Raw genomic sequence first — 14,262 nt, 5'->3', positions numbered from 1 at the left:
CCACATGTATTACGTTACTTTTTACTCGTTATTATGACTCTGTTGTTGGCTTTCCTGTAGCTCATCCAGTAGAGCTTTGCGTTAGCAACACCAAGGTCAGGGGTTCGATTCCCAGGCAAAGCAAGAATTGACAAAAAAAATGTAAAATGTGTACCTTCAAAATTAAATGAACTTTCTTCCAAATTCATAAATTCATAAATGTAAATGTACTCAAACTATAGCAACTCTCTCCCCAATATTCTACTATTGTGAAAACACCCTACTGGCCTCACTAAATAATCTTCAAATAACATTTGAGTTTTCTCCAAAAACGTCTCACTTTCATGTAACTGCAATACAGGCATGTGAGTAAAGTACTAAGTCTGGCCTTCCTAAAGCATCCTCTAATAACAATTGAGTGTTTCAAAAAAAGGTCCCCAATTCACGTTACATCCTGGTTAGAACCCACTTACTTTCGGTGAGGAGTCAGGATTTGGCAGTGGGATGCTACAGTAGAACAGATGAGTTCTGTCTTGATAAAACAGTCCATAAGGAAAGGCAGCAAATAATCTTCCAAAAAGGTCTCACTTTCATGTAACTGCGCATGCAAATCTGTCCATAAGGAAAGGCAGCAAATTCTGAGGGGGTCAAAATGCCCCTCAGAATGAGCTACCACCTGAATTGCATTACAGTTTACTCAAACTATAGCACTTTTCTCCCACATGTTCTGCTAGTGTGAAAACACCCTACTGGCCTCACTAAATAATCTTCCAATAACAATTGAGTTTTTCCAAAAAGGTACACTTTCATGTAACTGCAATACAGGCATGTGAGTAAAGAACTAAGACTGGCGTTCCTAAAGCATCCTCTAATAACAATCGAATGTTTTAAAAAAAGCCTCCAATTCACATCACATCCTGGCTAGAACCCACTCAGTTGTGGTGGGGAGTCAGGATTTGGCCATGGGAAACCACAGTAGAACGGATGTGTTCCAGGTTGATTAAGCGGTCCATAAGGAAAGGCAGCAAATTTTGAGGGGTTCAAAATGCCCCTCAGAATGAGCTACCACCTGTATAGGCAGCAAATTCTGAGGGGGTCAAAATGCCCCTCAGAATGAGCTACCACCTGAATTGCATTACAGTTTACTCAAACTATAGCTTTTTTCTCCCACATATTCTGCTAGTGTGAAAACACCCTACTGGCCTCACTAAATAATCTTCCAAAAAGGTCTCACTTTCATGTAGCTGCAATACAGGCATGTGAGTAAAGAACTAAGACTGGTCTTCCTAAAACAACCTCTAATAACAATCAAATGTTTAAAAATATCTTCCCCAATTCATGTTACATCCTGGCTAGAACGCACTTGGTTCCGGTGGGGAGCTAGGATTTGACCACGGTACGCTACAGAAGAACGGATGTGTTCTGACTTGATAAATCGGTCCATATGGAAAGGCAGCAAATTCTGAGGGGGTCAAAATGCCCCTCAGAATGAGCTACCACCTGTATTGATTTACAGTGTACTCCAACTATAGCAACGCTCTCCCACATATTCTGCTAGTGTGAAAACACCCTACTGGCCTCACTAAATACTCTTTCAATAACAATTGAGTTTTTTCCAAAAAGGTTTTACTTTCATGTAACTGCAATACAGGCCTGTGAGCAAACAACTAAGAGTGGCCTACCTAAAGCATCCTCTAATAATAATTGAGTGTTTGAAAAAATACTCTCCAGTTCACATTACATCCAGGCTAGAACCCGCTAGTTTTCGGTAGGGAGTCAGCCTTTGGCCATTGGACGCTATAATAGAACAGATGTGTTATGGCTTAATAAAATGGTCTATATCGAGAGGCAGCAAATTCTGAGGGCCATGGGACGCTACAGTAGAACCATGATGGTAGTTTAACAAACCCAGTGTTGACAAAACCAAATCATTGTATTAAGGCTTTTTTGGTACCTGATCATCAGCTTTCTCTGTCAAATCCGGCTTTGATCTGGGGCCTGTACCATGAAGCTGGTTTAGCAGGTTATCCAGATAAGTTTAAGCTTAGTTTGTGCTAATCCTGGGTTTTAGGTACCATTAAAGTGGTTTGGCTTTTAGCTGTGTTCATCGCCATAGTAACTTACACTCCACGGCTAACCTGCTCCAGGGCAGGTTATGTTCTGGATAAGAGATCTCAACCTGAAATTGGGCCAATCAGCTGTGAGTAAATTGACACACCTCTGATGCAATAAAGTCACTCCCCCTGTTTCTACTTCAAATTAAAGGTCACTACATAGCAAATGTTTTTAAAGACTAAAGCGTCTGGCTTTTACCCATGCTTATTTATAAAAATGATAATTTTTAATGATTTAGATATAATTTATGTAATTATTATACCCTTACTTAATTACACATTTATCATTTTAGTTAATCAATCATTAATAGGCACTTTGTTAAAATTAATATAAATAGCCTACATAAAGTCATACAAATATGATTAAAATCAATAAATAAAGCTATTTAAAAAAAGAAGTTTACTGAGCTTAAATGTTCAATTTTTTTTATCAACTATACTAACTTCATAACTTTTTTATCAACTAAACTAACTTGTATTGACATATAATATTGTTTCTTTAGTTGTCCTCTTTCATAGACAGCTCTTTTCTTCTTGCTGTGTAATTTTTTTTTTAAATTCTTAATATTTTTCAATCATGTAATAATCTGCAGAAGAGAGAAATGAATCTCAGTTTCGCTGATCCACAGCGTGTGATTGGCTGTCCCCTGCTGATGTCACAGCTAAACTCCTGAACTCAGGATCAAAGCCTGACTTGACAGAGCGAGCTGATGATCAGCATCATGGGACCAACAAAGCCAGAATAGATTGGTTTGGTTTTGTCAACTCAAAACTAATCCTGTAACCCTGAGTTTGTTAAACTACCATCATGGTACAGGCCCCTGGAGTTCAGGAGTTTAGCTGTGACATCAGCAGTGAACAGCCAATCACATGCTGTGAAACTGACATTCACTTCTCGCCAGACAAGCAGTGAGATTTTTTCTCTCTTTTCCAGAATATTACCTGATTAAAAAATATTAAGAATTTAAAAAAAAAAAAATCTATGAAAGAGTACTACTTAAAGAAAAAAAAAATATTATAAATCAATGCACCTAAAAGTTATGAAGTTAGTTTAGTTGATATAGAGAAAATTGAACATTTATGCTCAGTAAGCTTCTTTTTTTAAAATAGTTTTATTTATTGATTTTATAGCTTATTTTAGCTCACTTTACTCAAAGCTGATTGGCCCAATTTCAGTTTGAGATCTCTTATCCAGAACATAACCTGCCCTGGAGCAGGTTAGCTGTGGAGTGTAAGTTACTATGGCGATGAACACAGCTAAAAGCCTAACCACTTTAATGGTACCTAAAACCCAGGATTGGCACAAAGCTTAAACAAATCTGGCTAGCCAGCCAAACCAGCGTCATGGTACAGGCCCCAGATCAACTGTGAACATCACAAAAAACACTACTAAAAGTCAATACAAAAACAACACCAAAAATAAAGGTAAATAGTAAATATTAAAGAAAATAACCAGCAGAATAATTTATTCATGTTGCAATGCATGCTGGGAGTCATTGACGTTTTTTGTACAATGCTCAATGCTAGTACCCAGCATGCATTGCAGAATGAAGCTTTTGATTGTCAACATTGTTGAGATTCATGAGCTGATTATTGATATCTATGTGAGTTTGAATGATATTGTTGTTCGAAATGTTATGGCTATATATATATATATATATATATATATATATATATATATATATATATATATATATATATATATATATATATATATATATATATATATATATATATATATATATATATATATATATATATATATAAAACATAATCTATATCATTATTGATTAGACTCTGAAAACGCTTGGGAAATCAGACCATTAATAAATAGTCAGCATCACTTGCCATGCTCTGTTAGATATTTCAAGAATACACTCAGGGCTTAAGTCATTGAAGCCATCAACCACAAGGGGGAGTTCTTTGAAGCTGCAGACTCGGAGCCTGCATCCACAGTCCCGCACTCAGAGTCCCGCATTCTCAGACCCCTCGTTTTTAAGAAACAGCGCCTCCTGCTGTTCTGAAGATCGTATAACACCCTTATCCAAATAAGATGCAATATTACGTTATCGTTTCATTTAAAGTTTTCATTTAAAAATACATTTACACAAAATAACGCTTTAGCAAACATCTTTGCATTCCCAAAAAATGTCATTGTTTTCACTGACTAAGTAGGCTACGCAGTAGATTTATTTATTTATTTAATAAAGAGTGTGGGCAATTAAAAGAAAATTACTGATGGACAAAATACAATTACAGATTGAACTATCCTCTGAAAAATATTATGTGATATATCGCTACAATTCTTTTTTTTTGTTCAATGTTTCTTTCAGGTTCACATGCTAACGGTTTAATTAACATATAATATGCAAGGCTAACATTACAATTATTATATCTGAATGCAAAGCATAACTCACACAAGAATAGACAAAACACCAATAATAAACGAGTCTGTACTTTAACTATCACCTAAACATCATATAGCGGTAAACAGGACAAAGCAAAGAAAAAAGGAAGAAAGAATTGTGTTATCGACTGTACTTTGTATCTTCAATTGCATAAGGAAAAATTATAAATACTGTAAATACTACTGTAATACAATTTTTGAATTGTACATATTTGTTTGTTATTGGTGTTTTGTCTATTCTTGTTTGAGTTTTGCTTTGGATTCCAGATATCAACAGTTTTTTTTAATGCTAGCAATGTATAATATGTTAATTAGACCATTAGCATAGGTTGACCTAAAAGAAACATTGGAATTGGAATTAAAAAAACATTGTAGCAATATAATATCACATAACATTTTTCAAAGGATAGTTCAATCTGTAATTGTATATCTTCCATCAGTAATTTTATTTTATTTAAATAAACAAAAAACAAAAACAAAAAACTACTGGGTACTTTGTTAGTCAGAGAAAACTGACATTTTTAGGGAATGCAAAGATGTTTGCAAAATCGTTAGGCTAATTTGTTTAGATTTATTTGGAAAACTTTAAATGAAACGACACCGTAATAATATATCTTATTTGGATAAGGGTGTTGTACGGTCTTCAGAACAGCAGGAGGCGCTGTTTCTTAAAAACGAGGGGTCTGAGAATGCGGGACTTTGAGTGCGGGACTGTGGATGCAGGCTCCGAGTCTGCAGCTTCATACTCTACTTTAGCAATCTAAACTTTTTTTTTGACAAAGGTTGACATTTAATGATAAAAAAGAACAGATCAAGTTTTCTGGGGATACTGTTCCCATAGGCATACTTTGTCAACGGACAAGAGAGGTTTTTCCAAGTGCTGTAATTTCTGTGTTATTTAAAATAAACAGGTCTTAAACCATAGACTGTAAAAAAATAAACATTATAATGTCTTAAACATTTTATATTTCCGTTTTCTTTCTTTCTTTTTTTTTTCTCTCCAACATGTACCTTTCTCCAACACATTTTACCTTGCCTGGTCTGGCTTAAATTATTATAAAAAGGACCAAGCTAAATGTTTGACTAATTAAACAAATAGTAAAATAAACACTCCTTCAATTTAAAATCTTTCATAAGAACAACTAAGCCATGGGGCAAAATCAAAAGGTAATTGAATAATATAGGCCTATGGCTCTCGCGTGATTTTCTTTTACCTGTGGTTCCAAATACGCAGCTCGAGCGCTTTACATGTTGTAGTGGAACAACCCATCCCATAGTTTACTTAACTGCTATGTAATTCTAATGGGTCTCGTCGAATGCAGTCGTGTTTATGACTTCATTTAAATAGTAGACCCTATACAGAAAGTCAAAACTCGCAAACTTTAAATGTCATACAATGTCTAACAATAAGCTATATGACCACGGTGTCACGCAGTTTCAAGTCTGATTCACTGTTTTAATAAGTTGGCTGCACAAATACCTATGGATGGAATACATTAAATACAGTAGGGTGTGGAGCATCACTTTCGGTTTCCGATCATCATTCATAAACGCGGAACAACAACATTACTTTCGCTTCGTGGGAAATCGCTTGATAATTAACCATTTCGTTGATTTTAGAAACAGTAAGCAGTTTCGCTCTCGTTTTCGATCTATATTTAAGGAGAAAGTGTTCTTCATGATGCAGAGAGACTGGCGTGTGATTGTTTCATCCGTCGATCAGCTGTGAACATGTTGTGCTACTGGGGAGCGCCTGTCAGAGAGGGCTTCGGTCTCTTACAGCCTGACAAAGTCAAACATGGCAATTGTGGAATACGATCCATGCCCATGTCAGTTCAGGATATGTCAGCTGGAAGGAGTTTTGTTGGATTCATCCGGGATGGGAAGGTCTCGGTCCTGAGATTGCGCAGTGAAGACTGGGATCACGATGAAAAACTTAGTAGGCTATTCTATGCACTAACTTCAATTTGTTTTTGTATTTTTTCATAAAGTTGATATCATTATATAATGCTTAACAGATAAAAGTCTCGAATCTTTTATTTTCATGAGCCTGATATTTGATTGCACGAGTTACTTCGCTTAACTGTAGCCTATGTTTGTGGCTTAATCGAAATAATTGTAATTATATAAGTGTTTTTATAAGTCTATTTATGTTTAAAGAAGTTGAAGTGATGAAAATGTTTTATTTACTCCAGAGCAACTACAGCTAAAAAATGACAGAATCAGATCGATTTTCTGTGGAGGAGCTGGTGCGGTTCTTCTTGCTTATGGTGGAAAAGTTCTCATTATGGACAAATCTACCGTGTGCCGGTATGTTTAAGTAGGCATAATTATAAAAATGACCATAAATGATAAGAACATATATCTTACAGATTTTATTTTCTCTGCAGTCCTCTCAAAGGTCTGGAAAACAGGCAGGTGATTCAGATCGCATGTGGAGACCAGCATTCAATGGCACTGACCAATGGTATTCATGGGCATTTCATCTAAAGTCTGTTTTGCTTTAATCTTGACATTTTATGATTGACATGAATTCATTGGCATTTGAGTGTAGATATGCAGAGCTGTTGTTGGTGTTTCAGATGGTCAGTTGTTCGTATGGGGTAATAGCTCTCGCGGTCAGCTGGGTTTGAGGAAAGATCATCCCGGCTCTCTGTCGGCTGAACGCGTGGAGAGTCTGTGTGGGGTCCCACTGGCTCAGATCAGCGCTGGAGGAGACCACAGCTTCGTGTTGTCTCTCTCTGGAGTCGTGTTTGGATGGGGAAAGAACTCGAGTGGACAGCTGGGCCTCGGAGACACTACAGGTCTGAATATTTCATCATGTCCAGTAAAGCACATAGCCTATAAATGATTTACTAAATGTGTACAATACAGTGTCAAATCTACATCAAAGCATTGGAAGTGATGAATTCACTGTTTTTCCACCACAGACAGACACGTCCCAACGGTTGTAAATAGTCTGAACCGAAAGAAAACCGTGTCCATCTCATGTGGAGGGGAACACACTGCCACTCTATCTAAGGTAGTATTTTGTAATATTTTATATATCCATTTTATAATACCATATTTAGCAATCAACAAATTGGACTGAACATGTAATGAATGGTTTATGTTTCAGGGTGGCACAGTATTCACATTTGGGTCCGGAGGTTCTGGTCAGCTGGGGCACAACTCATTTAAAGACGAGCTTCATCCGCGGCTGGTTGCTGAGCTGTGGGGATCTAAAGTGTCACAGGTCACGTGTGGGAGGTAAACTAGACCTTTCATAATCCATCAGGGTTTAGAGCAGATTGAGTTCTATCTCCTCACATGGTTAACATGTCTGATGTATGAGTTCTGCTCAGTAATTAGGCTCTTGATTCTTTCTTGTATAAAGACGTCACACACTCGTATCAGTCTCATCGTCAAAGCTGATCTACTCATTTGGATGTGGGATGCAAGGGCAGCTGGGAAATGGAAAAAGTACCAAGCAGTATGTGCCTTTTCCTGTGGATCTGTCAACTGGTAATTAAATCATCTTTTAGGCTGTTTTCTTATGAATACTTTGTACTATTGTTTGTACGTACAATGTTGCTCAGAACTCTAAACGAAATGTTTGTTGCACACAGAATATGGGCATGCACATATGATTAACAAAATCATTGCTGGGGAGAATCATTCCTTTGCCTTGTTTTTCAAGGTACAGTAAGACAGGCAGTTTTCATTCACAAATTGTTTGAGAGATAATTATTGCAGCACTTGTACTATGATTACTAACGTTTATATATGTATATTGTAGAAACGTGGGAAAGAGTCTAAACCAAATTCAAGCGGAGGGATTTTGACATTAGATGACAGAATGATTGACCGATGGCTGTCTGGAAGTGATTCATGGCAAATGATAAAGAAGTGAGTGTTTGACCAATGACCATTGAGATACCAAGGCTATAGGCTCCTGACTTTATTTACACCGAACAGGCATAATATTATGACCACCTTCCTAATATTGTGTTGGTCACCCTTTTGCTGCCAAAACAGCCCTGACCCATTGAGTCATGGACTCCACTAGACCCCTGAATGTGTGCTGTGGTATCTGGCACCAAGATGTTAGCAGCAGATCCTTTAAGTCCTGTAAGTTGTGAGGTGGGGCCTCCATTGATCTGACTTTTTGTTCAGCACAACCACAGATGCTCCATTGGATTGAGATCTGGGGAACATGGAGGCCAAGTCAAAACCTCAAACTCATTGTTGTGCTCCTCAAACCATTGCTTTGTGACAGGGAGCATTATCCTGCTGAAAGAGCCACAGCCACAAGGGAATACCATTTCCATGAAAGGGTGTACATGGTCTGCAACAATGCTTAGGTAAGTGGTACGTGTCAAAGTAACATCCACATGGATGGCAGGACCCCAAGGTTTCCCAGCAGAACATTGCCTCTCACTGCTTCTGCCGGCTTGCCTTCTTCCCGTATTGCATACTGGTGCCATGTGTTTCCCTGGGCTATCCATGTTATGTAAAAGAAAACTTGATTCATCAGACCAGGACACCTTCTTCCATTGTTCCGTGGTCCAGTTCTGATGCCTCCGTTCTGATGGTCTGCATGGGCACCCTGACTGGTCTGCAGCTATACAGCCTCATACACAACAAACTGTAATGCTTTGTGTTTTCTGACACCTTTCTGTCAGAACCAGCATTAACTTCATGAGCAATTTGAGCTACAGCAGCTCATCTGTTTGATCGGACCACAAAGGCCAGCCTTCCCTCCCTACGTGCATCAATGAGCCGTGGCCACCCATGACCCTGTGGCCAGTTCTCCACTGTTCCTACCTTGGAGCACTTTTGATAGACACTGACCACTGCAGACCGGGAACACCCCACAAGAGCTACAGTTTTGGAGATGCTCAGACCCAGTCGTCTAGCCATCACAATTCGGCCCTTGTCAAATCCTTACGCTTGCCCATTTTTCCTGTTTTTAACACATCATATTTGAGGACAAAAGGTTCACTTGCTGCCAAATATATCCCACCCACTAACACGTGGCTTGATGAAGAGATAATCAGTGTTATTCACCTGTCATAATGATATGCCTGATAGGTGTATACTACTGTACAGTAGGTCCATGAAATAGTCTTTCTTAACATCTTTCTTAACATAATAGAATCAAGAAATATGTTCCAATGATGTGATGTGATTTTAGACATTTCAAATTGACATATTAATATCAATAGACAATCAAAATAGAATATAAAATATAGTTTTGTTTTTTACAGGGATATAAACAAAATATTCTCCTCGGCTGCCTCTATTAATGGAAGTTTTCTCAATAAAAGGTAAACGTTCTAATCAGAATTAGGTAGTCTTATTGTTTCTGCTTTTTGTTTCTAAAATGACTTTAATGTAAGTGTCTGTCTTTGTAGTTGTGATGAACATTATCAGACGTCTGAGGAGCATTCTGGGTTGGATTTTGATCTGGTTAAAGCATCATTTGCTAAGTTATCAAACAATGAAAGGTTGTTCTCAGAGGTAATGATAAATCCAACATTTACAGAAATGTTGATTACATTTTAAACAGTGAATTGCAGTTAATGTTTTTTTGTACCTCAGGTTGTGAAGGTGATTCAACAGAAACTGTTGCCGTCTCTAAATCCAAATCCAGCTGGTGTAGAAGCTCTGAGACTTTACTTGCTCCTCCCTGAGCTCATTGGAGGACTCCAGGAACATCAAAAAACTGAACTCACTAAAGCAATGGCCTTCAAAATCCTTGATCTGAAACCTGCTGCTCGTAAGGTGTTAGGTAAAGCTGGAGGACATTTATATCCTTTGTGTTTTAGGACTCGTTCTATTTGTATTTTTATGTTACATGTATGTTATATTCTCAGAGACATATTGGTCCAAACTCCCTGATGATTGGCTCAAAAACTTGGTGGACTTATTTCAAAAAGAGTCTGCTATGTTAATAGGCAGGATTGTTGTTGACAAGTTGGACTGGGACATAGCAACACACCTGCCGAAATGTGTGCAGATCCTTCAGATGGTCTATCAGGTGCCTTTATTATACATTACATCAAAATGACATCTAAAGTAAACATTTACTGTATTATTTTGTTAGTGGTAGTTTCAAAAACAGTGTTTTTGTTGGAAAGGTCTGCCACAGAGCCAAAAGAGACATCACCAAGAGTGATTTCATCATTCATGAGGTCAATGGTCTCCTAGACGTGGTGAGGAACAAACAATTTTGAAATACCTGCTTGTCAAACTAGGATTTTCAATGGCTGAAAATGTTACTATATCATCTACTGCCTGGGTGTTCAATCCTTCTCTTGCCCTACTCTTGTCCTCAATGTCCTGCAGAGTTTAGCTCCAAATTCTCCCAACATCCCTGCCTAGAAGATTCTAGTACTCCTGAAGACCTTGACTACCTTGGCTCAGTTAGGTTTAATTGGTGTTGAATATAAACTCTGAATGACAGTGCCCTCCTGGTCTACTGCATATCTTTTACATATCTAGGCAACAGTAAACGTGGAAGCAATCACTGTATTTATCATACAAAAAGGACTGACATGAGTCAAAAGTCCCAAGTGGCATTAATACTCCTGTTGCCCACAGTTATCTGCAGATAATTTCTGTATTGATACATTGATTGATCATTAGTTCGCAATTACAAAAAAAAATTTGAGAGAAAAAACAAAAAACATTCTTGATCTTTTTTTGTTTTCCGCACCTCAACAGCTGCAAACCATAAATGAAGATATGATCAACCAGCAGTGGTTTGCCTTGCCTGAACATATCAATGCATTGGTGGCACAGCAAAGCTACTATAATGTGAGCACCAAAGACTTCTGGCCATATCTGATATGTATGCTAATTGCATATCAAGTATGCATGACTTCCTATTTCTTTTGTTACAGACCATCTTAAAAAATCTATTATCACTTCCATGCATCCTTAACCTGGAGGCCAAATGTAGCTATATGAAGAACAGAGCATGGCAGGTAAAAGCCTAAAAGTGAACTAAAAAAAATATCTAACATTTTCTGGGAATTACTTCTGTGTGCGTCCATGTTGTTTTTAATCACAGAATGAAATGTTTTAATTGCAGGGTAGTTATCAGCTGACTCTGAGACGCACAGCTCTGCTGGAGGATTGTTTCTCCTTGCTGAGAAAGGCCAGCGAGCATCATCTCAGAGGTTACTACCTGTCGGTAAGGAAAACGAACGATATAAAGTTTTGATTCAGTAACATACAGGGTATTTTTTGTATGCAGATTTTATTATACAAACTGATAGGATCTGCAGTATGAATAAATTATTTTGGTTATGTAACATAGGTGTTTTACACCGAGGATATGAGAAAAACAGATGTGAACAAGAGAGACCTTTTCCACAACGTTTTTAAAGAGCTTTGTGCACCAGAGTCTCAGCTGCTCATGTACAATGACAACAAAACTTTGAGCTGGTTCCCCACAAAGGTAAGCAAAATACTTTTTTCATTAGGTCATGCTAAAGACATAAATATTGGTAACAACGTTTAGTTAAAGGGTTAGTTCACCCAAAAATTAAATTGATGTCATTAATGACTCACCCTAATGTCGTTCCTCACCCGTAAGACCTCCGTTCATCTTCAGACACAGTTTAAGATATTTTATATTTAGCCTGACAGCGTATCTAAGTGTATGCACACTATACTGTCCATGTCCAGAAAGGGAATAAAAACATCATCAGAGTAGTCCATTTGTGACATCAGTGGGTTAATTAGAATCTCTTGAAGCATCGAAAATACATTTTGGTCCAAAAATAACAAAAACTACGACTTTATTCAGCATTGTCTTCTCTTCCTTGTTTGTTTTCAAACCTCAAATAAAGATTCAAACGGTTGTGAATCAGCGTATTGATTCATGATTCAGATCGCGTGTCAAACTGCTGAAATCACGTGACACTGGCGATCTGAATCATGAATCAATACGTTGATTCACGACTGTGCCTCAAAACTTCTGACACTGCCAGAATTTCTTTGGAGGTCAAATTTAATGACAGAGATCATTATTTGGCTGACGGTGAACATGTCAAACTAAGTAATAAAGACTTCAGATTTTGGCCTTGGATCCGAGGAATCTTTTAAAGATTTACAAAAAAAAAATGCTCAGATGGTCAAATTGTGGCCAAAATCATACAGTGTCAACCTGAACACAGCTACAAAAGACACAAGTGCAATGGTCAAACACGTCCGTCTAGCACGTTTACATATCAGAAACATTGCCAAACTTCGTCCCATTCTATCACTGGCTGATGCGGAGAAGCTTGTCCATGCCTTTATCTCCTCCAGGCTGGACTACTGCAATGCGCTCCTTATTGGCATCCCTAGCAAAAATCTCCAGAGGCTGCAGTGTATTCAGAACAGCGCTGCTAGGATCCTCATGAGGGTGCGCAAATACGACCATATCACCCCCATTCTAAAATCACTCCACTGGCTTCCTGTGTCGTTCAGGATCGAGTACAAGATCTCTCTCCTTACCCACCAGTGCATCCATGGTGATGCTCCCTCCTATCTCAAGGAACTCCTCACCACACAAACAGCCACTCGTAACCTCCGCTCTGTTTCGCTGTATCGCCTCAAAACTCCCACAGCCAATCTCCGTACTATGGGAGATCGGGCATTCTGCTCTTCAGCCCCCAGTCTGTGGAATGCTCTCCCTGACCATCTGCGGACTCCACAGACTATAGATACTTTTAAGCGTGGTCTTAAAACCCACCTTTTTAGCAGAGCTTTTAATTGACTTGCTACTTGTTTAATTTATTTTATTTTATTTTTCGGTTTTATTTATTTATTGTTGTTGATTGTTTTGTTTGTTTTTTAAATTCTGTAGCACTTTGAGATTTTGTTTAATATAAAGTGCATTATAAATAAAATTTATTATTATTATTATTATATAAAATCAATGGAAAAGTGGCACAGTGGAATAGAAAAACACTACTTGTGTGAACAGCCTTTGAGATACCTTATGCCTCTTTTGTTTTCCCATTTATTCATTGTTCTCTTTGACATTAACCATGTATTGTCCCACACCAGCTCAGCGTGGAGAAGGAAAAGTACTTCCTGTTTGGGATTCTGTGTGGCTTGGCCTTCAACAACACCTCTGTAGTGAATCTGCCTTTTCCTTTAGCTTTGTTCAAGAAGCTTCTCAATGTCAAACCATCTCTTGAGGACCTGACAGAGTTCAGTCCGGTTCTTGGCAAGTGAGTGTTAATGTTATCTTGATTCTCTTGGTATATTTTTGTATACTGACTGCTAAAATGAACATCCATGGTCTCTGTATGGGCTGCCTGCTATCTTTGAGTAACATTGTTTAATGAATCTGAAACATGATATTCTCAGGAGTTTGCGCTGCATCCTGGACTACAGTGATGAAGTTGAGGAAATGGACATGTTCTTCACGGTTAGTTTGTGTTATTATGTCTGGTAATGTAGCTTTGAAAGACACCGGGTCTCATTCACTTATAATTATGTGGATTATTCAAAATGTATACTCACAGGAGAACATCTCATGAAAAATATTCGCCTAATTGACAACTTGTGCATACGCACATGAATTCATTACTAACCTCATTCTAATATTAATGAATTTGGAGGATTCTAAAGAAGCAACCGCATGTCCGAGGTTAATATTTTGCATAAAACACACCCAAACCATCTCCATAATAAGGACATTTTGTACTCCCTAAAGACACAAGAAACGCGAGAATCACCTTTAATATAGACAGCTACATATGCTTATCTGCGTTTTTA

The 14,262-nt window shown here is 37.9% G+C and overlaps 1 protein-coding gene across 1 annotated transcript in view; it reads left to right on the top strand.

Moving 5' to 3' along the window:
* Positions 1-6,065: 6,065 nt before the first annotated feature.
* The window catches only part of herc56.1 (HECT and RLD domain containing E3 ubiquitin protein ligase 56.1), a 9,541-nt gene continuing 1,344 nt past the window's right edge, over positions 6,066-14,262 (top strand). The window contains exons 1-20 of the mRNA XM_067440960.1: positions 6,066-6,439; positions 6,696-6,810; positions 6,891-6,967; positions 7,083-7,304; positions 7,431-7,522; positions 7,619-7,749; positions 7,877-8,004; positions 8,109-8,179; positions 8,279-8,388; positions 9,750-9,809; positions 9,897-10,002; positions 10,084-10,273; positions 10,359-10,522; positions 10,623-10,697; positions 11,209-11,301; positions 11,388-11,471; positions 11,579-11,680; positions 11,807-11,947; positions 13,546-13,712; positions 13,852-13,912. Coding sequence (XP_067297061.1) covers positions 6,232-6,439; positions 6,696-6,810; positions 6,891-6,967; positions 7,083-7,304; positions 7,431-7,522; positions 7,619-7,749; positions 7,877-8,004; positions 8,109-8,179; positions 8,279-8,388; positions 9,750-9,809; positions 9,897-10,002; positions 10,084-10,273; positions 10,359-10,522; positions 10,623-10,697; positions 11,209-11,301; positions 11,388-11,471; positions 11,579-11,680; positions 11,807-11,947; positions 13,546-13,712; positions 13,852-13,912 — 2,397 coding nt within the window. The 5' untranslated portion in view covers positions 6,066-6,231. The remainder of the gene's footprint in view (positions 6,440-6,695; positions 6,811-6,890; positions 6,968-7,082; positions 7,305-7,430; positions 7,523-7,618; positions 7,750-7,876; positions 8,005-8,108; positions 8,180-8,278; positions 8,389-9,749; positions 9,810-9,896; positions 10,003-10,083; positions 10,274-10,358; positions 10,523-10,622; positions 10,698-11,208; positions 11,302-11,387; positions 11,472-11,578; positions 11,681-11,806; positions 11,948-13,545; positions 13,713-13,851; positions 13,913-14,262) is intronic.

Source organism: Pseudorasbora parva, chromosome 4 (genome assembly GCF_024679245.1).
Source record: "Pseudorasbora parva isolate DD20220531a chromosome 4, ASM2467924v1, whole genome shotgun sequence".
Classification (NCBI taxonomy): domain Eukaryota; kingdom Metazoa; phylum Chordata; class Actinopteri; order Cypriniformes; family Gobionidae; genus Pseudorasbora; species Pseudorasbora parva.
Note: the sequence above shows the minus strand (reverse complement) of the source record. Positions and strands in the feature narration are given on the sequence as shown.